Source organism: Rhinopithecus roxellana, chromosome 14 (genome assembly GCF_007565055.1).
Source record: "Rhinopithecus roxellana isolate Shanxi Qingling chromosome 14, ASM756505v1, whole genome shotgun sequence".
In the NCBI taxonomy this organism is placed as follows: Eukaryota; Metazoa; Chordata; class Mammalia; order Primates; family Cercopithecidae; genus Rhinopithecus; species Rhinopithecus roxellana.
Genome location: NC_044562.1, coordinates 123,914,403 through 123,941,146, shown reverse-complemented (window position 1 = coordinate 123,941,146; position 26,744 = coordinate 123,914,403). Strand labels below are relative to the sequence as shown.

General features: G+C 47.5%; 1 protein-coding gene across 1 annotated transcript in view; it reads right to left on the bottom strand.

Moving 5' to 3' along the window:
• The window catches only part of LCT (lactase), a 52,815-nt gene that overhangs the window by 8,429 nt on the left and 17,642 nt on the right, over nt 1-26,744 (bottom strand). The window contains exons 5-13 of the mRNA XM_010367276.2: nt 25,165-25,243; nt 20,772-21,492; nt 15,417-16,062; nt 11,526-13,076; nt 10,209-10,477; nt 7,644-7,934; nt 6,788-6,986; nt 4,105-4,307; nt 1,515-1,624 (exon numbers count right to left, since the gene is read on the bottom strand). Coding sequence (XP_010365578.1) covers nt 1,515-1,624; nt 4,105-4,307; nt 6,788-6,986; nt 7,644-7,934; nt 10,209-10,477; nt 11,526-13,076; nt 15,417-16,062; nt 20,772-21,492; nt 25,165-25,243 — 4,069 coding nt within the window. The remainder of the gene's footprint in view (nt 1-1,514; nt 1,625-4,104; nt 4,308-6,787; nt 6,987-7,643; nt 7,935-10,208; nt 10,478-11,525; nt 13,077-15,416; nt 16,063-20,771; nt 21,493-25,164; nt 25,244-26,744) is intronic.

Here is a 26,744-nt window from a genome sequence, read left to right as displayed (position 1 = left end):
GCCTGTCTTCACAACCCTGCCCCTTGGAAGGAATGACCTGTAATCTCCTGCGCTCTATCCCCTGTCAAGGCCCAGCTCAGCTGATGTCCTTCCTTGTCCATGAAATCTCCTGGGTCTACCCAGTCCACCCTGATCTCATCTGCTGAGTTTTCTTTGTACTGAAGAACCTGGGGAATGGGATTCCATGGAGCACTGTCTTTCCAGCTGATCTGTCAGCAGCTTGAGGAACCGACTTGGAATCCTCTCCTTCCGTAGACCCCTCCCTCTGGCCCTGGCTCGGTCTAATGGTAGGTGCTCGGCAAACTTGTGCGGATGGGCCGGACGCTCACCGGTTTCGCTGGAGATGACAGTTCGCAGATCAGACCTTTAGGCACAGCCTGCTCTGCGGCACTTACCCTAACTAGGCCGGAGTGTGCATTGTGAGGTGGGAGCTGGCTTTTCTTTTTTTTCTTTTGAGACAGAGTCTCACTCTGTCGTCCAGGCTGGAGGGCAGTGGCGCCATCTCGGCTCACTGCAACCTCTGCCTCCTGAGCTCAAGCGATTCTCTGGCCTCAGCCTCCCAAGTAGCTGGGATTATAGGCCCCCGCCACCGTGCCCAGCTAATTTTTGTATTTTTAGTAGAGACAGGGTTTGGCCATATTGGCCAGGCTGGTCTTGACCTTCCTGACTTCAAGTGATCCGCCCGCCTTGGCCTCCCAAAGTGCTGGGATTACAGGCGTGAGCCACCGCGTCCAGCCTGGGAACTGGATTTTTAATCCTCAGCTGGGCTCTATGGGGGCGTCTGGGGACAGGACTCAAAGACTGTGTTGGGAATTCACACCTGATTCCCGCTGGCCTTGGAGCGGTGGGCATGTTCCCACGGGCAGTGACCCCCTCTTCCCGCGCTTCCACACACCACACCTCTCGCCCCACCTGCATGACTCAAGCCCCCAGCATGCGCCCTGGGGGCAGACAGCTTGGCTGCAAATCTCAGCTCCATCTCTTAATAGCTGGGTGACCTTGCCCTAATCTTTGCGCCTCACTTTACTCATATTTAAGTAGAAATAAAGATACCAACAGAAGATGCGTAAACGTTGGTTGCTGACGTTGCTACTCCTTCCTTGACAAGAAGGGGCGGGCGGGTAAGGAGGGACGCTTTGGTGCAGACCATCGCCACCTGCTGACCAAATGATGCAAAGCACAAACCTGACTCACCCACTGCCACCCACATTCGCACGTGCGGTGATGAAATAGGATAGGATGAACCGGGATTTATCTGTGGAGTGGTGGAGTGGGGTTGCTCGGAGGTGGATATCCTTGGGACAGATTTCCTGGCTGTTCTGCAATATAATAACCATAATAGCAACCCCCCTCTGTCAAGCACATAGCAGTGCCAGGTGCTGGGCTAAGCTTTACATATATGATCACAGGTAACCTCCCAGCAAGCAAAGAAGCTCAGTCATGGTAACTTGCCCGAGACATGCCTCTGCGACCCCGACGCCATGCCCTCAGCACTGCGGGCACCAGGCCCTTACCGAGACTTGTTGAGGCCTGCAGCCAAGCTCCTGTCACGGATCCGCGTCTTCATCACCTCGTTGTAATCTCCATTCTTGAAAATAGGATGTGCAAACCAGCCTCCCATGAACTGTGGGTGGGGTTGGGGAGACAGTCAGCCCAGGCTGGGTACAGCAAGAGACAGCACCGTCCCTGCTCAGAAGTGCCAGGCCTCACAACCTCCCTCCTTTTCCTGGACCCCCAGGCTAAGTTCTCTTCTCTGTGGCTCCTGCCTGTTGCAGCTTCAGTGCCCACAGGTCTCCCAGCTGGGTCTGTGCTTGCTCAGCTGCTGTCGCACTGAGGGCAGGGCCACCTCTTCATAGTTACAGCTTGAGGTGACAGGAACTGACCTGCACACTGACCCTGCAGCTCAACAAATGCTTCCTGGCTGCCGTTGGACGGATCCTGCAGAGGAGAAGGGAGAACCACAAGCCTCCAGGCTCCCGGTTCCCTTTCTCACCACTGAGCGGCTGAATTTCTGCATCAAAGTGCCCAAGGAGCAACCAGAACTTTCTGGGGAGGGCTGAGATGCAAGGTTTTGCTTCCCTGACTTTCCGGGCAAAGCATAACTCTTCATGGGCTTTCACAGCCCCAACATGGGGAACTGTTTGACCCATTTTCTCTAATGAGGCCTAGGCCATCCTTATCATGGGTGGGGATACGTGGCACCCACACACTATGATGTTGGGGGGTTGAGAGCCTTCTTTAGTCTCTCCAAATCCTCTCCTCACCTGCTGGCTGCTGCTGGGAATGTGGGGTGAGGGCAGCTCCCACCCATGATTAGAGACGAGGCATGGAACACACATGCCCTGGTAAGGAGGCTTAAATGCACCCACTCCAAGGTAACACACTGGATGTTTTTGTGGAAGCTGATTCTAATAGGAGATGCATCTGTCATAGTCCATGGCTGCAGTATCACAGTTCACCAGTAAGTGGCTCAATCTAAAGATATGACAGCCTAACATTTCCTGACATTCGAAGTTTTGATTTCAGGAAAAAAAGAAATGTTGCTCTAAATCACCAGTTCTGTGAGTCTGAAATGAGGGATACATTAATTTAGTTTCAAAACTGTTTCCCCAGCTGACTGGCAGACCAGAAAATTAAGCTCTTCGTTGCGTTTATTAATTTGACTATCTTTGTCAAGTTCTCCTGTGAAGAGTTTGGCAAACCAAGGCCCTTGGTGTTCCCCCCAAGAGAGTTATAGTGTCACAGTTGGCAGACTCTTCCACAGAGCCCAGAGTGGGAACCGATCCAGAGAGAAACCCTTGTCTTTCCTTCCTGATGCAAAATGTAGGAGACAGCACCTTCTAGCCCTTTCAGAGACTCTAGGAGGAGCCAGAGGAGCTGTGCCATGAATGAGGATCATTCTTCTCCTTCTCTTCTCTTGTCAGTCAGGGGTTCAGGTGGAAATAAAGGAAATAAACATGCTGGCACCTGTTTCCTTTTTTTTTTTTTTTTTGGAGATGGAGCCTTGCTCTGTCACTCAGGCTGGAGTGCAATGGGCATCTCAACTCCTGGGTTCTCCTGCCTCAGCCTCCAGAGTAGCTGGGACTACAGGCATGTGCCACCATGCCTGGGTAATTTTTATATTATTAGTAGAGATGGGGTCTCACCATGTTGGCCAGGCTGGTCTAGAACTCCTGACCTCAGGTTATCAGCCTGCCTTAGCCTCCCAAACTGCTGGGATTACAGGTGTGAGCCGCCATGCCCAGCCAACTTCCTACTAATGTCTTACTTTCTAGGGGTGAAATTCTATGACCAAAAGATGCTGTTCTTAAACTCATTGAGTTGGCAAATTAGTGGCACTAATGAGTTTCACAGAATCTAAAGCCCCCAGTTTAAGAAATGCCTAGGCTGTAGCAAATCAAATTAGATGGCGACACCTAAAGGTGACGTGTGACATTGTAGCCCAGCTCTGTTAGCAACTATAGTCAAACCAGGGAGACTGAAGAGATGGAAATTTCTCTCTATGAGTTAACTTCAAACCAATGTTACAGAAATAATTACCTGTACAAATGATTTTTAAAAACTTAAAGACAACCTAACCCCATGGACCTTATCACTTTCATCACAGCAAACTTATGAGGTGGGTAGAGCATCTCTAGTTCAAAGATGAGAAAACTAAGGCATGAAAAAGTTAGATGATTTTCCCAAGTTCACAAAATCAGGCAATAGCAAAACTAGGCTTAGATCCTAACCATTCTTCTTTTTTTGGGTTGGGGGTGGTCTCCCTCTGTCACCTGGAGTTTAATGGTGCTGAAATCATGGCTCACTGCAACCTTGAACTCCTGGGCTCAAGTTCCCACCTTAGCCTCCTGAGCAGCTGGGACTATAGGTGTGTGCCACCATGCCCTAATAATTTTTTTTTCTTAACAAACAAGGTCTTGCTATGTTGCCCAGGCTGGTCTCAAACTCCTAGCCTCAAGCAATCCTCCTGCCTCAGCCTTCCAAAATGCTGGGATTACAAACATGAGCCACCACACCCTAAATCTTTGATTCACAATCTATTTCCATTAGGCTGGAAGGAAAGATGGACAAAAATAAGAACAAGTGTCCAGAGGAAAAACAGACCTGAACATATCTCCTGGCCGCCTCCACATCCTCCTGGTTAGAGGGATCTCTGGGTTCAGCCCAGTCACTGCTGATGGTGATGGAAATCACACCACCTTGACTGGCACGGTATACATCGTTGTACAGATGCCAGGCCTCAGCATGAGCCTTTATTAGGTTGTGGCCAACAATGTAGGGGGCAGTGCCAGGCCTATCAAAGATTCCTGGAAACATACACATGAACGTCAACAGAGAATGGATAGAATGGATGTGACCAAGATTGTTAGTCCCTGCCTGCAGATGTCCCCTCTGTGTTTGGGAGAAAAGGTGTAGATTCTGGCATTAGGAAAACTGGAATTCAAACCCTGGCTCTCCCTCTTATTACCTGGCTGTGTAACTTTGGGTGAGTAATTCAGCCTTTCAGTTTTCTCCCTGGTGAAATGGGCAGCAGAGAGTGCTTGTTAGAGAGAAATGAAACAGTGTATGAAACCCACCCACAGCAGCACTGTGTCTGGAAAAGGGAAGGACACTTGATAAATGTTGGTTTCTGTCCCCCTCCTCCAGAAGAGTAGCTCATATGTCTCAGGCAAAATACCCATAATAGAGATACCTGTCACAGAATCTAAAGCTCCCAATTTAAGAAATGCTTAGGCTGGAGCAAATCAAATCAGATGGTGACACCTGATGCTGAAGTGTGACATTGCAGCCCAACTCTGTTAGCTACTATAGTCAAACTAGAGAGACTAAAGAGATGGAGTTTCTTTCTGTTGAGTTAGCTTCAAACCAATGTTATATTCAGAAAGGACTACATGTACAAATGATTTTTTTAAACTTAAAAGACAACCCAGGCTGGGCAGGGTGGCTCACACCTGTAATCCCAGCACGTTGGGAGGCTGAGGCGGGTGGATCACCTGAGGTCAGGAGTTCAAGACCAGTCTGCCCAATATGGCAAAACCTGTCTCTACTAAAAATACAAAAAATTAGCCAGCTGTGGTGGCAGGAACCTGTAATCCTAGCTACTCAGGAGGCTGGGACAGGAGAATCGCTCGAACCTGGGAGGCGGAGATTGCAGTGAGCTGAGAGGTTCAAGCAATTCTCGTGTCTCAGCCTCCTAAGTAGCTGGGACTACAGGCGCACGCCACCGTCCCTCGTTAATTTTTGTATTTTTAGTAGAGACGGGGTTTCCCCATATTGGTCAGGCTGGTCTTGAACTCTTGACCTCAGGCGATCCACCCGCCTCGACCTCCCAAAGTGCTGGGATTACAGGCATGAGCCACCATAACCGCCCTATTATTATTTTTGAGACAGGGTCATGCACTGTCATCCAGGCTGGAGTGCAGTCGTGCCATGATCATGGCTCACTGCAGCCTTGAACTCCAGGGCTCAAATGAATTGACAGGAGTTGATAATCTGGAGCTCCTTGGGGATCCACTGTGATCATTAGGGTTGGAGAATATGGCCTCGTGGGATGAGAAAGGTGACCATCCCCCAGCCCGACACCCGTGAAGTGTCTGTGCTGAGGTGGATTAGTAAAAGAGGAAAGCCTCTTGCAGTTGAGATAGAGGAAGGCCACTGTCTCCTGCTGGCCCCTGGGAACTGAATGTCTCAGTTTAAAACCCGATTGTACATTTGTTCATTTCTGAGATAGGAGAAAAACTGCCCTATGTCGGGAGGCGAGACATGTTGGCAGCAATGCTGCTTTGTTATTCTTTACTCCACTGAGATGTTTGGGCGGAGAGAAGCATAAATCTGGCCTACGTGCACATCCAGGCATAGTACCTCCCCTTGAACTTAATTATGACATAGATTCTTTTGCTCACATGTTTTCTTGCTGGACTTCTCCCTGTTCTCACCCTGCTCTCCTACCGCATTCCTCTTGCTGAGATAATGAAAATAATAATCAATAAAAACTGAGGGAACTCAGAGACCGCTGCTGGTGCAGGTCCTTGGTATGCTGAGTGCCGGTCTCCAGGGCCCACTGTTGTTTCTCTATACTTTGTCTCTGTGTCTTCTTCCTTTTCTCAGTCTCTCGTCCCACCTGATGAGATATACCCACAGGTGTGGAGGGGAAGGCCACCCCTTCATATATGTACAATTATTGCATATCAACCAAAGATAAAGGAAAAAAAATCTTTTAGGTTCAGATGTGTTTTGGAATTAAATGTTTCCTTTGAGAAAAGTACCTACCAGTCCCACGGGCCCGGGACAGCTCTCCATAGTCAAGCACACTGATATCTGTGCAGCAGAACATAGGAATGTTCGCTCAGTGCGATAAAGACCATGAGCAGCCTCCTGTTGGTTTGAGTCAGCTTCCACTACCATTAAATGAGCTCAGGTCAGCCAAACCAATTGTCAGAACCTTTGGGGTTTGGGAATTGTGGAAACAGACTGTAGATCTGTACAGCCTGACAAACTGTCCTTCCCCACATCAATTTGCCCACATCTGTGATCTCAGAGAGCTGCCCACCTGAGGCCGATCAGAGTCACAGAACAAAGAAACGAACCCACCTTGAGGTACTGAGATGTGAAATTCATGGTTAGCAATGCAATGTCAGGAGGGAATCCTCTACAGCCCTGAGCAAGAAGCAGGGTTTCTGCCATGGGACTTTCTTTGCTACCTCCTCCTGTGCCATTTGGATTTCAACTCTTGATGTGCTAAGAATGCCGTGATCCAAAGAGCTGACGAGCCAGGGCTAGGACTTACCTGGAGCTTTTGTTCCATAGCCATAGCCCTGGTAAGCAACGACAAAGGGCTCATTCAGCGTGATCCAAAACTTCACCTTGTCTCCCAGCCTCTGGAAGAGCACATCTGCATATTCCTTAAACCGCTGCACGATGGTCTCATTCTCCCAGCCTCCCACATCCTGAAGCGCCTGTGGTAGGTCCCAGTGGTAAATGGTCACCTGGGAAGAAGCCAGATCAGCTGTTGCATCAATCGTGCTTTCTATGGGAAGCCCTAGGTTAGATGTGCCAGCATCAACGTCTGCTGCTAATCCTGAGAGTGACTTATGAGACAAAAAGGCTCAAAGATTTTTTTCTTTTTCTTTTAGGAAAGGGATAAATTGCTTTCATGGAGAACTAGATGGCTGAGGTCAAAGTTGGGAAGGAAGCTCTTTTATGCTTTTTGAATTCTGCACCATATGACTTTACCAACAATTAAAAAGTTAAATTTGAGGTCGGGCACGGTGGCTCATACCTATAATCTCAGCACTTTGGGAAGCTGAGGTGGGTGGATCACTTGAGGCCAGGAGTTTGAGACCAGCCTGGCCAATACAGTGAAACCCTGTCTCTACTAGAAATACAAAAATTAGCCAGGCATGCTGGTGCGTGCCTATAAGCCCAGCTACTCAGGAGGCTGAGAAAGGAGATCCACCACTGCACTCCAGCCTGGAGGACAGAGCGAGGCTACCTATGTCTCAAAAACAACAACAACAACGACAACAACAACAACAAAAGCTAAATTTGAAACCAGCATTTTGCTTACACAATAAATGTGCTCCTCCGGACCCGCCGGTTCCCGCATGTGGACTTTCCCGAGGCCTGGCCAGGCCCCACCATACCTGAGGTTGGATGCTGGCGGCCAGCAGTGCGTCGATAAGCCTCACGTAGTAGTTCAGGCCCGCTTCATTGATGTACCTGGTGGTTCCATCAGGGAGGATGCGAGACCAGGAGATGGAAAAACGGTAGTGGGACACGCCCAGGTTCTGCAGGGTGACCAGATCCTCAGCAATCTTGTGATAACTGTCACAGGCCACGTCTGCGACGGCATCGTTCTCAACCTTCAGCGGTGTGTGAGAAAACGTGTCCCAAATGCTGAGTCCTTTGCCATCTGCTCTCCACGCACCTTCGATCTCAAGATGACAAGACATGGTCTAATTAGGTCATTCTGTCAAGCACTCACAGGCTCCTTTCTGCCACTGGGTGAGTCTCAGGTCAGGACGTTTACTCTTTTGTGATAATGCTTAGTTTAAAACAAGCACATTGGTCCAGGTATGGTGACTCACGCCAGCAACCCCAGTGCTATGGGAGGATCGCTCGAGCCCAGGAATTCAAAACCAACCTGGCCAGCATGGCAAAACCCCATCTCTATAAAAAAATCAAAAAAATTAGCCAAGTGTGGTTACTTTCTCTGGGAGCCTGCTCTGGCCCCCACTCAGTCTTGGAACTCCCCTGGCTTTCTCTACACATGCAGCAGGCCCACTCTTGCACAGAGACAGACGCAGGCAGAAGATGGAAAGCAGGAACCATCATTAACTGCCAGACAAGTCACTTGCCTTTTCATATTCCATTTTTCTTGGAAAAAATAAAACCATCCTATCTTCTGTAGGAGTGAGCCTCATTTTGGATGGATACAGTAGCAATGTGATGTTGTTAGGACATCAGAATAAGCTCAGGTCCATGCTGAGAGCCAACGTGAGCAAACTGCCTGCTTGGAAGGATCTAGCTGAGGAATAAAAGGGTCCAGCGGGGACTCGTCATAGTCATGGGCTGTAGAACAGTGTTTTGGTCAATGACGGACCTGATATATGATGGTGGTCCCATAAGATTATAATGGAGCTGAAACATTCCTATTGCCTAGTGCTCTGTAGCCATCGTAACGTAGAGCACTGCATTATTCATGTTTCTGGTGGTGCTCATGTCAATAAACCAACTGTGTGGCCAGCAGTATAAAAAGTATAGCACATGCAGGCCAGGTGTTGTGGCTCAGACCTGTAATTCCAGCACTTTCAGAGGCTAAGGGAGGAGGATCACTCGAGGCCAGGAGTTTAAGACCAGCCCTAGCAACATAGTGAGACCCCCATTTCTACAAAAAAATTAAAAATAAAAAATTCATTGGGTGTGGTGGCATGTGCATGTAATCCCAGCTACTTGGGAGGCTGAGTGATCCTCCTGCCTCAGCCTCCCGAGTAGCTGGGACTATGGGAGCACACCATCATACTCAGCTAATCTTTTTGATTTGTTTTTTTTTTTTTTTTTGAGACGGAGTCTCGCTCTGTCCCCCAGGCTGGAGTGCAGTGGCGTGATCTCGGCTCACTGCAAGCTCGGCCTCCTGGGTTCACACCATTCTCCTGCCTCAGTCTCCTGAGTAGCTGTGACTACAGGCGCCGCCACCACACCTGGCTAATTTGTTGTTGTTGTTGTATTTTTAGTAGAGACGGGGTTTCACCGTGGTCTCCATCTCCTGACCTTGTGATCTGCCCGCCTCGGCCTCCCAAAGTGCTGGGATTACAGGCGTGAGCCACCACGCCCGGCCTTGATTTTTTTTTATAGAGATAGGGTTTTGCCATGTTGCCCAGGCTGGTTTTGAACTCCTAGGCTCGAGCGACCCTCCCATAGCACTGGGATTTGCAGGCGTGAGCCACCACACCTGGACCAATGTGCTTGTTTTAAGCTAAGCATTATCACAAAAGAGTAAAAAAGTTTAAAAAATTAAAAAGTTAATAAAGTAAAAATGTTACAGTAAGCTAAGGTTAAAGTGTTATTGAAGAAAGAAAAACATTTAAAAAATAAATGTAGCGTAGCATAAGTGTGCAGGGTTCATAAAGTCCACAGTAGTGTACAGTAATGCCCAGGCCTTCCCATTCACTCACCCCTCACTCACTGGACATTTAGATAATGAATACCACTGTGTCACAACTGCCTCCAGCATTCAGTACCGTAACAGGCTGTATGGGTTTGTAGCCTAGAAGCACTAGGCTATACCATGTAGCCTAGGTGTATAGTAGGCTATACTATCTAGGTGTGTGTAAGTGTACTCTGTGTGATGTTCACACAACTATGAACTCGCCTAACATCACACCTCTCAGAGCAAATCCCTGTCGTGAGCGATGCGTGACTGTATTTGTGAGTCTTTGCCCAAGTGCTTCTGCCCAGGCTCTCCCTGCTCTGTCTGGCCCTGCAAGCACTCATCTCAAGACAGCGAGCCTCACCATGCTGGTCTGGGTAAATTTGAGGCTGTGAAGAAGCCAGACTGTCTGGAAGAGGACCGCCCAGACCCCATGCTGCCCCTCCATGGGTCTGCTGGAATCTCCTGTTCATGCATGTGCCCTTCCCAGCACTGAACTGACAGCCTGGTGCAGGGCAGGTGTGTGGTCAATGGTGTCCCACCACCCTGAACTCCTCACCTGATATGCAGCAGAAGCCGCACTCCAGATGAAGCCCTCAGGAAACCGTCCGTACAGAAACTCATCCTCCCTGGCCAGTGGCATGCCATTGTTGGTAATGACCTCTGTGTAGTACCTGGCGGAGGCTCTTGCTGTGCGAGGCCTGTTCGTGTTGTTGAAATCAACATGGTACAGTCCAAACTTGACCGTGTAGCCATTCAGCCACTCAAAGTTGTCCATCAGCGACCAGGCGACATACCCTCGAAGGTCTACACCATCGAGCCTGTAGGCTGGGAACATCCCAAAGGGAGCAGAGGACAGCTTGACACCAGGAGTCAGGACCTCCACACAGCCAACCCAGTGTCAGCTCCTCAATTCAAGGTTGTTGTCCTAAAAGTGACATATGTCCTGAAAGACCAACAGATCATCTGTCGATCTTACTTTTTTGCCAGTACCTATGACTCCACAGCAAGCATTAATGACTGATCATCTCCAAATCAAATTCTTCTGTTGGGGTAAAGAAACATGCCCCAAATTCAAGAGTCTCAGCCCACTTAGGAAGTTAAGCCCAATGCATCTGTAGTCCCAGCTACTGGGGAGGCTGAGGCAGGAGAATTGCTTGAACTTGGGAGGCGGAGGTTGCAGTGAGCCAAGATCACACCACTGCACTCCAGCCTGGGCAACAGAGTGAGACTCTGTTTCAAAAAAAAAAAAAAAAAAAAAAAGATCAGTGAGACAAAAAGTTGATTTTTAGGCCAGGCTCAGTGGCTCACGGCTGTAATCTTAACACTTTGGGAGGCAGAGGCAGGTGGATCACTTGAAGTCAGGAGTTTGAAATCAGCCTGGCCAACATGGTGAAACCCCATCTCTACTAAAAATACAAAAAAATTAGCCGGGCGTGATGGCCACTGCACTCCAGTCTGGGTAACACAGCAAGACTGAATCTCAGAAAAAAAAAAAAAGGAAGTTTGAATTTACACAACTTTCTTGTTTTACGTGCATAAGATACGCTCTATGAAGGCAGAAATTTGTGTTTTGTTCATTGCTCTGTTCCCAGCACCTAAAATAATGAATGAATGGACCCATGACAATAGGAATATTCTGCTGGGGACCCTGTGTGTGTGGTGTTTGTGGTTTTCCTTTGCAGAGACAACCATAGCCTTTTTTCCCCCAGCTTCTCAAGGAACATATAACCCCCAAACAGATCAAGAATTACGGAGTTGGGACCTAAGAGAGAGACCTGTTGGTGGCTCATAAATCATCCTGGCAAAACATTTCAGGCACATGACCCAGGGAATGTGGGAAGGTTTCTTTAAAGGGAACTGAACCCTCACATACCTTTCAAAGCCTCATTGATATAGGTTTTGTGGTAAAATATCCTACTGGTATCCTCTGCGTTTGGATCGGTCAGCCCCACTCCATTTTCGGTGATGTAAATGGGAATGTCACCATACTCTTCCTTGATCCAGTTCAGCAGCCTTCGCATCCCCCAGGGCGCAGCTCTGTTCACTGCTGTGGAAGGCCACGAAGGGTCCTCCTCCTCGGCCATCTCCTGGTCATCTTCGTAGGAGGGTGGGTTTAGCCTGGGTGTTTTGTACTGCACGATTCTGGAGGAGTATGTGTTGAGGCAGAAGACGTCGGCCGTCGCCCTGATGAACCTCTTCTCTTCCTCAGTGAAGCCTGGCAGGCGGGAGGTGGCTAAGTGCTGCAGTTCACTCCTGTTCCCCACTTTCCACTTCATGGCGTCAGGATAGTCTCCGTTTCTAAAAATGGGGTGGGCAAACCAGCCCAGGGAGAACTGCAGCATTCGGTCAGCGGCTTCCACATCTCTGGGGACCCCTGGTGACTTGGGCTCTGCCCAGTGTGTACTGAGGCTCAGCGAGATGACCCCCTTCTGCTGCTGCCTGTATTTCTCATCGTACGTGTGATAGACTCTGGCATGGGCTTTGATGACGGCGTGGGCTATCCTATATGGTGCCCAGCCTGGGTCCTTCACCCCTGGGGGAAATTCCCCTGAGCCATAACCCAGCCATGCCAGGTACATGGGCTCATTAAAAGTCATCCAGAACTTGACTCTGTCACCAAAGGTCTGGAAACAAAAGTCTGCGTAGCTGTCAAACAACTCAATCAAGGCAGGATTCTCCCAGCCTCCGATATCCTGGAGGGCCTGGGGCAGGTCCCAATGGAACAATGTCACCATAGGAAAGATGTTGCTTGCCATCAAGCCATCAATCAGCCTATTGTAATAATCAACCCCGTGACTGTTGATAGAGCTGTTTCTCCCAGTTGGGAAAATCCGAGACCAGGAGATAGAGAAGCGATAGGCCTTCACCTTCAAAGCTCGGAGCATATTCAGATCGGCATCCAGCTGGTGATAGCTGTCACAGGCGATGTCTCCAGTGGCATTGTCTTTCACATTGCTCCCTGGTGTGTGGGTAAAGTTATCCCAGATGCTGGGGCCTTTGCCGTCGGCATCCCACCCGCCTTCGATCTGATAAGCGGAAGAGGACACGCCCCACAGAAAGTCATCCCGGAAGGTCCCGTGGTAGAACAAATCTCTTTCAAACTTGGGTTGGCTGGAGAACTTTTCCCAAACGACTTTAGCCTTGGAGGGCACCTCAGATGGAAAAGCGAAGGCTCTGGCTTTGGAGGGGAGGTTTGCTGTATTAGGTCGTGGCAGTCTTTTTGTCCCGTTGGTGAGGAAACCGTTCTTTTCTATGATGCTAGTGAAAAAGTAGGCAGATTTCCTGGGAGTCCTTGACTTGCTGCTGTCGTTGAAGTTGACATGGTGCAGGCCAAACCTCTGGCTGTAACCAGAGGGGCCTTCGAAGCCATCAATGAGGGAACGAGCAATGTAGGAACGAACATCCACGGAGTCTTCCTTGATAGCTGTGAAGAAAAATAAAAATTAGATTTATTTATTTATGAATTTATTTAATTGAGATGGGGTCTCACTGTGTTGCCCAGGCTGGTCTCAAACTCCTGGACTCAAGTGATCCTTCCAAGTAGCTGGGACTGACTACAGGAGTGAGCTAGCACACCTCTATTTTATTTATTTATCTTCTGAAGACCAGTCAGTGCAGTCGTGAGAAGGGGGAGCAGGGTATTAGAAGCTGTTTGATCTGTAACTCGTTGTGAACAGTCAACTGAGATAAGTTATTACCTCAGATCAGCGAGGACTGTTTTTCAATAAAATAGTTTTTATTGAAAAATTAGAAGTATAGTCTCTGTTATTAATGTTGATTTTAAAAAGTGTTCCTTTTGACATGAAAGTTTTGGGGGTGAGTTGGGTTACCCTCTAAATGTTCACCCTTTTTCCTCCTCAGAATGGATAAAAGGAAAATCCACAAGATCCTCACAAAACATCAGGCCACTTTTGTGGCCATAAATCTCAAAGCAAAGGAGCATCCTCATCTTCAAATAAATAATGGAGGGGATGTGTCCCATGTGTTACCGCCAGGATGTCTTGGTTTTATATGGAATACACAAATCAATCTTTTTTTTTTTTTTGAGACAGAGTCTCGCTCTGTCGCCCGGGCTGAGTGCAGTGGCCAGATCTCAGCTTATTGCAAGCTCCGCCTCCCAGGTTCACACCATTCTCCTGCCTCAGCCTCCCGAGTAGCTGGGACTACAGGCGTCCCCACCTCGCCCGGCTAGTTTTTTGTATTTTTTAGTAGAGACAGGGTTTCACCATGTTAGCCAGGATAGTCTCGATCTCCTGACCTCGTGATCCGCCCGTCTCGGCCTCCCAAAGTGCTGGGATTACAGGCTTGAGCCACCGCGCCCGGCCCATAAATCAATCTTTTAACAATATGCTTTTGCTTTTCCTTGTTTATGTTTAGTAATATTGACATTAAGTGACAACATATTTCATATTTTAAAAAAGAAATAAACCAGCCAGGGCAACATGACCAGACTCTGTCTTTTTTCTCTATAAAAAAGAAAGAAAGAAAGAAAATTAGCCTGGCATGGTGGTGTGCGCCTGTAATCCCAGCCACTTGGGAGGCTGAGGTGGGAGGATCGCTTGAGCCCAGGAGGTCAAGGCTGCAGTGAGCCAAGATCATGCCAGTGTGATCCAGCATGGGCATCAGAGCAAGACCCTGTCTAAAACAATAAAAATTAAAATAAAGAAATAAATAAAGCCTAAAACATATATTCCCTGGTACAGTGCATTGAATGGTGGCCCGCAAAAGATATGTCTAAATTCTAACCCTTGGTACCAGTGAATACAACCTTATTTGGAAAAAGGATCTTTGCAGATGTAATTAAGTTAATGAGCTCAAGATAAGAACATCCTGGGTTAACTAAGGACTGACCTGTGAGATGAAACCTGTTTGCCATACCTTTCCAATTGGAATACAAAGACATATGAAATAGTACGTTAGGCAAGAATGAGACCGTAGCTGTGGATCCATTGAATCAAAATCAATGGCATAGAATGTAGATTTTATAGTCAGTTAGAGGAAATGAAGACCAGTGTGGCTGGAGCAATGAGGGAAGAGTTAACGGGTTGGAGTCCGGAGGATCACTGGAGCCTAAGAGTGTGAGGCTGCAGTGAGCTATGAACATGCCACTCTCTTCCAGCCTATGTGATAAAGCAAGACCCTGACTCTTAAAAAAAAAAAGATGATGAGACTTGATAATTGCATAGGACTCAGATGGGCAGAATGTAGAGGGAGGTATTCTAGGCAGTAAAGACGCTGGGCCAGGTATGGTGGCTCATGCCTGTAATCCCAACACTTTGGGAGGATGAAGCAAGAAGACTGTTTGAGCCCAGTAGTTTGAGACCAGTCTGGGCAATGTGAAGAGACTCTGTGTCAAAAAAAAAAAAAAAAAAAAAAAAAAAGCCAGGCATAGTGGTGTGCACTGTGGTCCCAGCTAAAGAGGCTAAGGTGGGAGGTTGGCTTGAGCTTAGGACGTTGAGGCTGCAGTGAGCCATGTTTATGCCACTGCACTCCAGCTCTCCAACAGGCAACACAGCAAGACCCTGTCTCAAAAACAAAACAAAACAAAACAAAAATCACAGGAGCAAAGACATGAATGACATGAATGAACCTTTGGGAAAGAGAGTTAGGAAGCTGATGTGAAGGACTCCCCATTATTACTACCAATAATGCTTTCTTTGGCTCCATTTCCCTAGGAGACTTTCTTTGTCCCATTAAACGAAACTGTGAAGGCCTGGAGAAGTACCATCCACCTTCCAATCACTGGCACATCCATTGTTCTTACCCTTGAGCACCTCATTGATATATTGATTGAAGTAGTCTACTCTCAAGGAATCATCAAAGAGATTTTCACTTTCCCCTATGGGCATGCCATTCCCGGCCAGGTATACTGGAACTTTTCCTCGTGTGTATTCCAGGGATACAAACTGCAGCAGCCTCCTTATCCCCCAGGGCACCACACGAATCCAAGAGGATGAGGTCTGGGGCCACGCATGGTTCACGTGTTGGGAGAAGCCTCCAATGGTATCATAGCTAGGGATGCAGGTGTTTCGTGGGGCGTGGCTGATGAGGCGAGAGGTGTAATGCGACAGACCCAGAAAATCAGCGGAGCCTTTCAGGAGCTGCTTCTCTGCCTCTGTGAACTTGGGGAGTTGAGCCACAGGATGGGGGCACTGTCTGTTCATCTGTTGGATTTGGGTCCTCAGGGTGGCTGGATAGTCCCCATCCACAAAGATGGGGTGTGCAAACCAGCCCAGCATGAAGTGCAAGAAGCGCTCAGAGGCTCTCAAGTCCTCAGGCCTCTCTGGAAACAGGGGTTCCGCCCAGTCTGAGTTCAGCACAATGCCCACATGCCCCTGCTGCTGTGGGCGATGGTGGCTGTTGTAGTAGTGCCAGGTTCTGGCATGAGCCTTGAGGACCAAGTGAGCCACCTTGTGAAAAAGTGAGAAGGAAATACAGTGATTAGTAATAACAACAATGACAACAACAGGACTAATGAACCAATAACAAGTCAACAACAATGTCAACAAGTCAATAAAGACAACAACAACATTGACAGTGTCAATATTGACAACATCAGCACTAATGTTAACATCAAGTCATCAACAAATAACAACGTTGACACTGACGTCAATGATGTTAACTAGTCAATAATAAAGTTAACAAGTTAACAACATAAACAACAAGTTAAGACTGACACTAACAATGTCAACAAGTCAACAATGTCAAGAAATCCACATCAATGTCAACAAGTCAATAATATCAATGATGTTCACATCGGTAACATCAATACCAACGTGAATGGCATCAGCAGATCAACACCAATGTGAAAAGGTCAACAATATCAAGTCAACAATGTCAACAAGTCAACACCAATATCATCAGCAAAGTCAACAAGTCAACAGCAATTCTTCAACATTGTCAACAAAATAACAACAGCATCAACAACCACATTAACAATAACAACTAACATGTATTGGGCACCTACTAAATGAATTCTCTCATGTAATCCTCACCACAACCTCATATGGCAGGTACAATTATTATCACCACTATAGAGATGGGGAAAACAAGATCCAGAGCTGTGCAGTAACTCCACAAGGCCCAGAGTCAGGAGTAAAGTGAGAACAAGCCCCTGGCAGTCTGACTCCAAGCCTGTTACTGTTACCCACACTGCTATTCTGCCTCTGTCCTTAATAAGTGCTTGTTGAGAAATTAGTCCATGGGTAGGATTATTTTAATTAGCACACAAGGGAGAGGAGGGCTCTTTCCTGCCTATTTGTTCTTTTTTCTATTTAATGGAATCTCAGAAGAAAAACCAAACTAGGAGTTTCTTTGTAGACTTAACTCATGCTCTTACAAACAGCAACAGCTTTTTGTGGGAAGCAGGGACAAAAGGAGGGTGTCTGAAATATAACAAGCCTAGATTTAAATCTTGACTCTGTCCCTAACTTGTTAACCTGGACAATTTGCTCTCTCAACTTCAGCTGACTTGTTGGCAAGAAGTGGGTAATTATGGATCCATCTGGGATGATTAAATACGTGTATATAAAGCGTTGAGCAGAAACTCAGAGAGCAGGAGTGAGCTTGCTAAATCTTAGCTTGCTTTCCTTTTTCCTTTTTATCATCTGAAGAGGATGACACTTACCTCTGAAGAATTTCATGTCAAAATATGCCATAATCACTAAAACGCCTGGCTGCTTCTCACATCCCAAATATTAGTCCTTAATTGAGTTCTAAACTCGAATGGCAAACTGTGTTCCTTTCCCAAAAGCAAGGATGTCTTTCTTCTAAATTAGCCAGTGTCAGGAAGGGAGCTCAGTGGAATATCAGACAACCATCAAAAACAGTCATAGCAACCGCTTAATAATAGGTAAAAGTGCTAATGACATGATATCAAGTAAACAGTGAGCAACAATCTGAGGTGCCCTGTGACAACATCATAAGTCCAAAGAAGCCAAGACTGGAAGGAAATATTGTAAAATAATAAAAGACTTTTTTGTTTTGTTTTGTTTTGAGACAGAGTCTCACTCTGTCACCAAGCTGGAATGCAGTGGCGCAATCTCGCTTCACTGCAACCTCCACCTCCTGGGTTCAAGCAATTCTCCTGCCTCAGCCTCCCGAGTAGCTGGGACTACAGGTGCCTGTCACCATGCCTGGCTAATTTTTGTATTTTTAGTAGAGACAGGGTTTCACTATGTTGGCCAGGCTGGTCTCGAACCCCTGATCTTGTGATCCGCCCGCCTCGGCCTCCCAAAGTGCTGGGTTTATAGGTGTGAGCCACTATGCCTGTCCCAAGACATTTTTTTCTTTAAATTTTTTCCTCAATAGTTGCTATGAACTGAATGAGGTCACCCATCAAAATTCATATGTTGAAGCCCTAATCCCCAGTGTGATAGTATTTGGAGATGGGGCCTTTGAGGGGTGATTAGGTTTAGAGGAGGTCGTGAGGATGGGACTCTCATGGTGGTGGTATTAGTGTCCTTATAAGAAGAGATACCAGTGAGTTCTTCCAGCCACCTCCATATGAGGACAGCAAGAAGGTAGCTGCCTGCAGGCCAGGAAGAGAGCCCTTACCAGAACCCAGCCATGCTGGTCCCTTGATCTTGGACTTCCCCAGCTCCAGAATGGTGGAAAGCAAATATCTGTTGTTTAAACCACCAGTCTATGGTGTTTTGTTATCACAGCTCAAGCTCACTAAGACAGTGGTATTCTAACATTCAACTAATAAATAAAGGGAAGAATTGAAGGAGAAGAGTGAAGGGGACTTTCTCATCAAAGTCTCTGTAAAGATATCTCAGGAGCCACAGTTCAAAGGGGAAGAAAAGCCTAAGAAGAAAAGGTTTAGATACGTTTTATAACAAGGAGTGAAACAGAAGATTTCAAACCTTCCATTTTTAGAAGGTGGGTGGTGGAATGACTCCATATGTGCAGTCACTTGCTGTTCAAGAGCTGAAGGGAAGCTCTGACTTATGTGCTACGATGTTTGACATTCCATGGAGTCATTTATTCATAGTGTTCCAGCTCACCCTCGTTATGGTCTTTTTGAAGAGTTCTGTAATTTTGCTATGTGTGTTAGTGTCATCTTCCCTAAAAGGCTATCACATGTCCAGGGCATGGCTGTGACCCCTCTTTAACACCTAGCACAGGGCACAGGAAATAGTATTTTTTTTTTTTTTTTTTTTTTGAGATGAAGTTTCACTTTGTCACCCAGGCCCCCCAGGCTGGAGTGCACTGGCATGATCTCGGCTCACTACAACTTCTACCTCCCAGGACGAAGTAATTCTCCTGCTTCAGCCTCCCAAGTAGATGGGATTACAGGCACCCACCACCACACTTGGCTAATTTTTGTATTTTAGTAGAGATGGGGTTTCTCCATGTTGGCCAGGCTGGTCTCGAACTCCTGACCTTAGGTGATCTGCCTGCCTTGGCCTACCCAAAGAGTTGAGATTACAGGTGTGAGCCACCGCACCTGGCTGGAAATACTCATCTTTAGAACAGAACCCAAGGCCAGGTGCGGTGGCTTACGCCTGTAATCCCAGCATTTTGGGAGGCCGAGGCAGGTGGATCACAAGGTCAGGAGTTCAAGACCAGCCTGGCCAAGATGGTGAAATCCTGTCTCTACTAAAAATAAAAAAAAATTAGCCAGGTGTGGTGGCATGCGCCTGTAGTCCCAGCTACTCGGGAGGCTGAGGCAGGAGAATCCCTTGAACCTGGGAGGCGGAGGTTGCAGTGAGCCAAGATTGCGCCACTGCACTCTAGGCTGGGTGACAGAGTGAGACTGCATTTCAAAAAAAAAAAAAAAAAAAAAAGAACAGAACCCAGTGACAGGGAAAAGGCAGACTAACATGTCCATCCTGAAGAACGCTGCCAGAGAAAGCTGGTGGGTTTTCTGGGAGATTCTGAAGAAAAAGGGAAATAATGGAAAAGACCTATAACCATTTAAAATTTTGTGCCAAGTGTATACACCCCCTTCTTGTTGAAACGATGCCCTGACTGGCATCTGGAAAGCCATTGCCTCCTTGCCTCTTCTTTCTCTGCCTCCTCAGCTCTCAGCGAGCGTATTGAGGAGTAAAGCATAGGTCCTTGGCCCACCCTAGTCAGTTGTCATGGCCAGGACCCAACAATGGGTTCAGGGTGGGTATGTGGCCCACTGAGAGACCATGGGATACAGGTACACTTCTGTTGGAAAGGACAGAAAAGAGCTGAGCTTTTTTCGCTACTGTTCTTGAAATAACAGAAACAGGGATGCTGCCATCTGGCTGCAAAGTAGCCCAAGAATAAAGCTGACGAGGGGAACAACAGAGGGAGAACTGGGGAGGTGGCATCGCTTGTGCGCTGATAAAATTCCACCCTGATCAGGCTAAATGAAGAATTTTAAACCTCCTGAATGAGTAAATTATCTCCTTGCTTGTCACTTTGAGTTGAGCTTTCTGTCACTTGTCACTAAGTGACATGAGGAACTTGATTTGGAGTCAAGAAGACACGGGCTCAAATCCTGACTTCCACCTGGCGACTCACTAGCAATGCCATCATGACCACATTGTTTATCCTGTCTGAGCCTCACTCATCCATCAGTGCTATCCTGAGGATGTAGTAACTATTATATTTTAAAAGTACCAGTACAGTGTCTGGACAAAATAACGTGATCAACAATTTTTTTTTTTTTTTTTTTTTTTTTTTTGAGACAGGGTCTTGCTCTGTTGACCAGGCTGGAGTGCAGTGGCAAAATCTTGGCTCACTGCAGCCTCTGCATACCAGGCTCAAGCGATCCTCCCACCTCAGTCTCCTGGATAGGTGGGATCACAGGCATGCACCACTATGCCCGGCTAATTTTTGTATTTTTTTGCAGAGACGGGATTTCGCCATGTTGCCCAGTCTGGTCTTGAATTCCTGGACTCAAGCAATCTGCCTGCCTCGGCCTCCCACAGTAATGAGCATTACTGGCATGAGCCACTACACCTGGCCAGGTGATTAACAATTTAATTAATAATTTGTGGTTCCTTCTCTCCCCCTGATTTCCTTTAAAGATAGAACAAAAAGTAAAGGTTTGCTGATGGAAGAAAACAGAGATAATGACTTTCTTCCAGCCAATGTCCTTTCTCCTCCAATTAGTAGGAGCTGCAGGGATGAGAAGTACCTTAAAAGAGGCCACTCCTGGGTCAGAGATGCCGGGAGGGTGTTGGCCGGTGCCATAGCCTGCGTAGCTCATCACCCACGGCTCATGGAAGGTCACCCACAGCTTCACACGGTCCCCAAATGTGGAGAAGCAGAAGGCCGCGTAGTCCAGGAAGGCATCCACCACGCTCTCATTCTGCCATCCGCCATGATCCTGCAGGGCCTGAGGCAGGTCCCAGTGGAACAGCGTGGCCATGGGCTGGATGCCCGCGTCCCGCAGCCTGTCAATCAGCTTGTTGTAGTAGGCGACGCCTGGGAGGCTGGGGCTGCTCCCATGCCCGGTGGGGAAGATCCGGGACCAGGAAATGGAGAACTTGTACACCTGAGCCCGGAGGCCGCGAAGCAGGGTGACGTCAGAGGCCACCTTGTGGTAGCTGTCGCTGGCCACCTCCGGCGTCGCTTGACCCTCAGTGGTGTTCAGGGGCCTGCGTGGATCCCAGATGCTCGCCCCTCTCCCGCCCTCGGCCCAGCCTCCTTCCACGTTAAAGGCTCCCGTGGAGGCACCCCAGAGAAAGCCTTCGGGGAAAGTGTCCTGCAGGAAGGCGTCCCTTTCCGCCCTGGACTGATTGGCAAATGCTTCCCAGACTCTCTGATAGGCCGAGGCAGGAGAGGAGCCCGCGATCTCGTGGTCCTGCTGCTCCTCAGGCTGAAGGGCCAGGCTGCCAGTCAGAGAACAAGACATGCTGCGGGATTGAAGGGACATAAAGGGGCATAGTAATGAATGACAGAGGCAGTTACAAATGCCCCCTATGGATGACTACTGTGTTTAATCAGAAACGATTCCAGAAATACTGAGTCAAGTCATATCTGCAAAGCCATGGGCAGTAAGTAACTGGTAGATGGGAAAATTATTATTATTACCCCTTCTGAGGTGAGTGATTCTTGCTCTTTCATGGTTAAAACAGGAACAATGCTACTGCTCTATTAGATTGCCCTCGAATATTGTCTTCAGTGCTGGTGCCATACTTTATTCTTCTTATAATTCATTATTTGTAAAACATAGCTAATAATAGCAATGACTCCAGTTTATTGAGCCTTGATTCTGCACTGGCCACTGTGATAAGAATGGATGTGTATTATCTCATTTAATTTTCCCAACAAATTTATGATATGGGTACTACAATGATTTATCCTCACCCTGCACAGGAGGAAACTGAGACTTAAAGAAATGGAGGCTGGGTGCGGTGGTGCGCACCTGTAATCCCAGCACTTTGGGAGGCCGAGGCAGGTGGATCACGAGGTCAGAAGTTCGAGACCAGCCTGACCAACATGGAGAAACCCCATCTCTACTAAAAATACAAAATTAGCCAGGCATGGTGGTGGGGGCCTGTAATCCCAGCTACTCAGGAGGCTGAGGCAGGAGAATCACTTGAACCTAGGAGGCAGAGGCTGCGGTGAGCTGAGATCGTGCCATTGCACTCTAGCCTGGGCAACAAGAGCGAAACTCCGTCAAAAAAAGAAGAAAGAAAGAAAAGAAAGACAGACAAAAGAAAGGAAGGAAGGAAGGAGAAACTTCCTGACTTCAGGGAGCCAGCAGCTGTTAGCAGCTGGTACAGAAGTACACTGATGTGGACTGACTAAATACTAGTCCTGACTACTGCCTCCTTTCTTCTTCATACTGCTTGGATTTCAGACATAATGGCAGGAGCTCAAGCATCCATCCTGGACCATGAGGCAGAAACCTTGTTAAAGGTGACAAAGCAACAACAAAGGAGCCTGGATTCCTGGTTATGAGTAACTTCTCCTTGCACACAGCTTGCAGGTGGTGGAGCAGCTTCTGTGCTTTTAACCTCATATACATACATGTTTATGTGCATGTATGTGTGTGTACATATGTATATGCATATGAAATAAAACATCACATAAAAGTGCACGCTGCATTTATACAAAATATGGTCTGATATTTTCTATTTTATTCTAGTCCATCTTCCTCCCTCCCACTCTCCTTTCCTCTTTTTTCTTTCTTTTTTTTCCAATTGTGATTGCCAACTTCTAAATTGATTTCAGTCAGGAGTCATGTCTTGCAGGCGGGAAAGCATGCATGCTGCAAATTACAGCCAGCAGAGGGCGGCCTTGAGGAGTGCGGCACATGTCTGGGGAAAAGGAGGTGGAGTACTAGAGTATCTCCCTGTCACACAGCCATCGCGTGGAGAGCCGATGGCGCCTATACCAGGCTGGCCCACGGCGCAGAACTGGGAGAAGTGACAGGGACACCGCACAGGTATTTTCCTCTCAAAGAGCGAAGCCTGGGACCGGGTCACCCTGCAGGAGGCGTCTTCTAAAACTAAGCGCCTTCTGTTTCACTCAGCATCAACTCCCTGACATTTGCTAGAGCAGGGGGAAAGGGAAATGATCCTCTCCTTTGTTGATTATCCCAACACATGTGCGACTGTGGAGCGCACCCAGTGATGCGGCGCCGCCCCTCGGTGCTCAGCCTCTGCGCATTCACGATTCCCATAAACACAGCCCCTTCTGCTCCGAATCTCGCTCTCACCCAGCCCTCCTGGCCCTGACTCTGTCCTCCTGGATTGCATGAAAAGAGTTTTGAGGAAACAAATAAACTGTCCTGGGATGAAACAGAACTTGCTGTACAGGCTTGGGGCTGGGAACCCTGGGTTTGCCGGCCACGGGAAGGGATTTAGCACATGATGGCGCCTCAGGCTCCACACCCAGGACTCCTAAGTTCTCCCTTTTTTAGGGTGCAGTTCTGTGTGTCTCCTGCCACATTCTCATGTGAGAGTTGTTTTGGGGTCTCTCTGTCTCCCCTATAAAGTCAAAGATTCTGAAGGAGAAAGCTATGTTAGTCCTTTCTGAATCACTCCCCACCCACCGCCCCTGCATTCAGCAGGTTCTCCAACCACATCCTCCTGAGTAGGAGCCCCTGGCTGTCCAAGTTTAATGTAAGCCCATGTTGGCCCTCCCCTCCAGGCAAAGCACTACCAAGTGCTGAGAGAACCTCAGAGCTGGCAGCACTTGTAATCACTGGCTTCTCGGGGAACCCATTTTATTATGGCCTCTTGAGTTTTCTTTCCTGAAGCCACAGCCAGTCCTTCTTGGCTGACTCCAAGTTTGGTCAGGGAGCATTGGTAACCCGTGTCTGTCCATGGCAAGTCTGCACTGCCACACAAAGCCTGAGGTACAGCTGCCGCTGTGGGTCTGTTGATCTGAACTGCTGATCTGAAGTGGATTGAGAGGATGGAACAATAGAAGGGGGATATGGCTCAGGAAAGTCGAGCACTGGAAGAGGAAAGGTACAAAGAGGTGTTGTCACTGAACAGGGCTGCATTGGAAATATCAGAGGTGAGTGACAAAGAGAACTCTAGCTGAAGGTCTGGAAGTCAATTATTGTCTCCAGCCTTTGTCCCATCGATGGTGCATGAAGTTCATGCATGTAACACCCCTCCATGGAGTGCTGAGGTTCTGGGCAATTCCCAGTGCTGGCTACCATTCTATTCTTTTCTCACTTACTCAAGAAGCGTATTGGGATATGCGTGCATGAAAGCAATGTAATTATGGGCACAACCTCAAAATCTGCTCTAATTTTTAAAAGCATATCATTTGCCTCTTTGGCACTTTAGTCATTCAGAAAGGTATTATTTACAACCCCGCTATAGATTCAAACCTCTGTCCCTAGAATGTTGTCGAGTTAGGCGTCTGGCCTGTAGCAACAGCTGGCTTTCTTGTCTATGCTGTCTCCTCCCAGGGAGGATGTTTCACCCTTCATATTGAGGAAATGGGCACAGAGAACCCATTTCTCTTACTCATCATGTAACTTCAGTGGGATGGTCAGATCTATCTTTAACCTGGCCACTCTCCCACAAGCTCACACTGTCTTCAACAAGATCTTAAACTAGAAGTCAGGGGTTCAAATCCTAGCTGGTATAGTGGCACAATCTCGGCCCACAGCAACTTCTGCCTCCTGGGCTCAAGCGATCCTCCCACCTCAGTCTCCCAAGTAGCTGGGACCATAGGTATGCACCACTATGCCTGGGCAATTTTTGTATTTTTGTAGAGACAGAGTTTCACCATGTTGCCCAGCCCAGTCTTGAACTCCTGGACTCAAGCAATCTTCCCACCTTTGCCTACCAGAGTGCTGGAATTACAGGTGTGAGCCATCATGCTAATTGTGCACAGTTGGGCAAACTGATAGATGAGAAAGCAGAACCTTGTGAGTCCCACTCAGTAAGAGACTCCCTGCTTTCTTTCTGAGTCTTTGTTTCTCATCAATTGAATGACAATAATAAACTTGGTGGCCCAAGAGTTGATGACAATAGTCCTATAAGGTTATACATGTAAAAGAAACAGTATTCTACAAATATCAGTTATTGAGAGTTCAATAGGAAACCTGACATTACCTTTTCTCGGAACTTGATGAACAACTCAGAAACTCATTAATATCAGACCCAATGGTGAGCACTTGGTCTTTATTCACGGCTGTAAGAGAAGAAATTAAATTAACTCTATGTAAATACCAACTAAAAACATGCAAGTCTGAGACACCCAAACTCCAAGCAGTGGTTCCAAGCCCCTTTGGAAAATACCATGGGCTAAGGACTTTAGAAGCTCAGAAGTGAATTCTACTTACTTATTGCTTAAGAAGTGGTTCTCAAACTTCAATGTGAATCAAAATCATCTGTATAGCTTGTTAAAACAGAGGTTGCCGGTCCCACTCCCAGAGTGTCTGATGCAGTAGGTCTCAAGTAGGGCTCAAGAATATGTATTTCTAATGAGCTCCCAGGTGATGCTAATGTTGATGCTGCTGGTCTGGGAACCACAACTTTGGGAACAATTGATTTAGAAGAACTCAAAGATCAGAAAGGGGTGGAATATTTTTTAAATTGTGGTAAAATACGCATAAACAGAAAAGGTACAATTTTAACCACTTAGAGAGAGGTGGGATCTAAGAACAGAAATTGTTATGCCATCAAAGGTGAGTTCAGATAAGCATCAATAAATGGTATCTATGGATGGACTTCAGGGGCCCTGTGGAGCCAACCCAATGCTGGGAGGGGATCCAGGTGTGCTATGGTTTGGATGTGGTTTGTCCCCACCAAAACTCATGTTGAAATTTAATTGCCAATGTAACGTTGTTGAGAGGTTACAGGACCTCTAAGAGGCATCTGGGTCATGAGGGATCTGCCCTCATGAAGGAATTAGTGCAGTCTCCAGGGAGTGAGTGAGTTCCCACTCACTCACATGGGACTGGATTAGTTACCATGACAGTGGTTGTTATAAAGTTAGGCTGCCTCTTGTGTTTAATCTATTTGCAGACACTTGCTTCCCCTTCCACTTCTCTGCCATGTTAGGATGCAGCATGTGGCCCTCACCAGAAGCTGACCAGATGTGGCTGCCTGATCTTGAACTTCCCAGTCCCCAGAACCATGAGCTAAATAAACCTTTTTTCGTTATAAATTACACAGTCTAGAGTATTCTATTATAGCAACACAAGACAGACTAATATACAGTGGTAGAAAGAACACTACTGACTTCTCCCATACTCTGACCTGTGGACAGGAGTGACAGACCTGAATATCAGGGCCCTCAGGCACATTCCCCTCTGCCCCTTCCTCCCTTCTTGCAGAGCCTCCAGTGACTGCCAGCCTCAATGCTGTCATAGACCCCACCTTTCCCCTGACTTGATTGGACCAGGAGCAGCCTCCTGATCCATGACCAGCACTCAGATTCACTCTCAAGAATTTGAACTAAGAGACACTAGGAAGATAGCCCTTGATCCGTGAGTCCCACACTTGAAAGTTCTTAGCATCTTTGTCAGGTACCCACCAGGGCCATGTGCAAACTGAGATAATGGGGACACGGAACAAGGGTAAGTAGAGAGAGCTGGCTGGAGAGAGAGGAGCACAAGAACGCCCTGCCAAGAGGAGCAGAGATGAGAGACCTTGGAGGGAGAGGTAATGAAAGGAGGCAAAGATGAGTT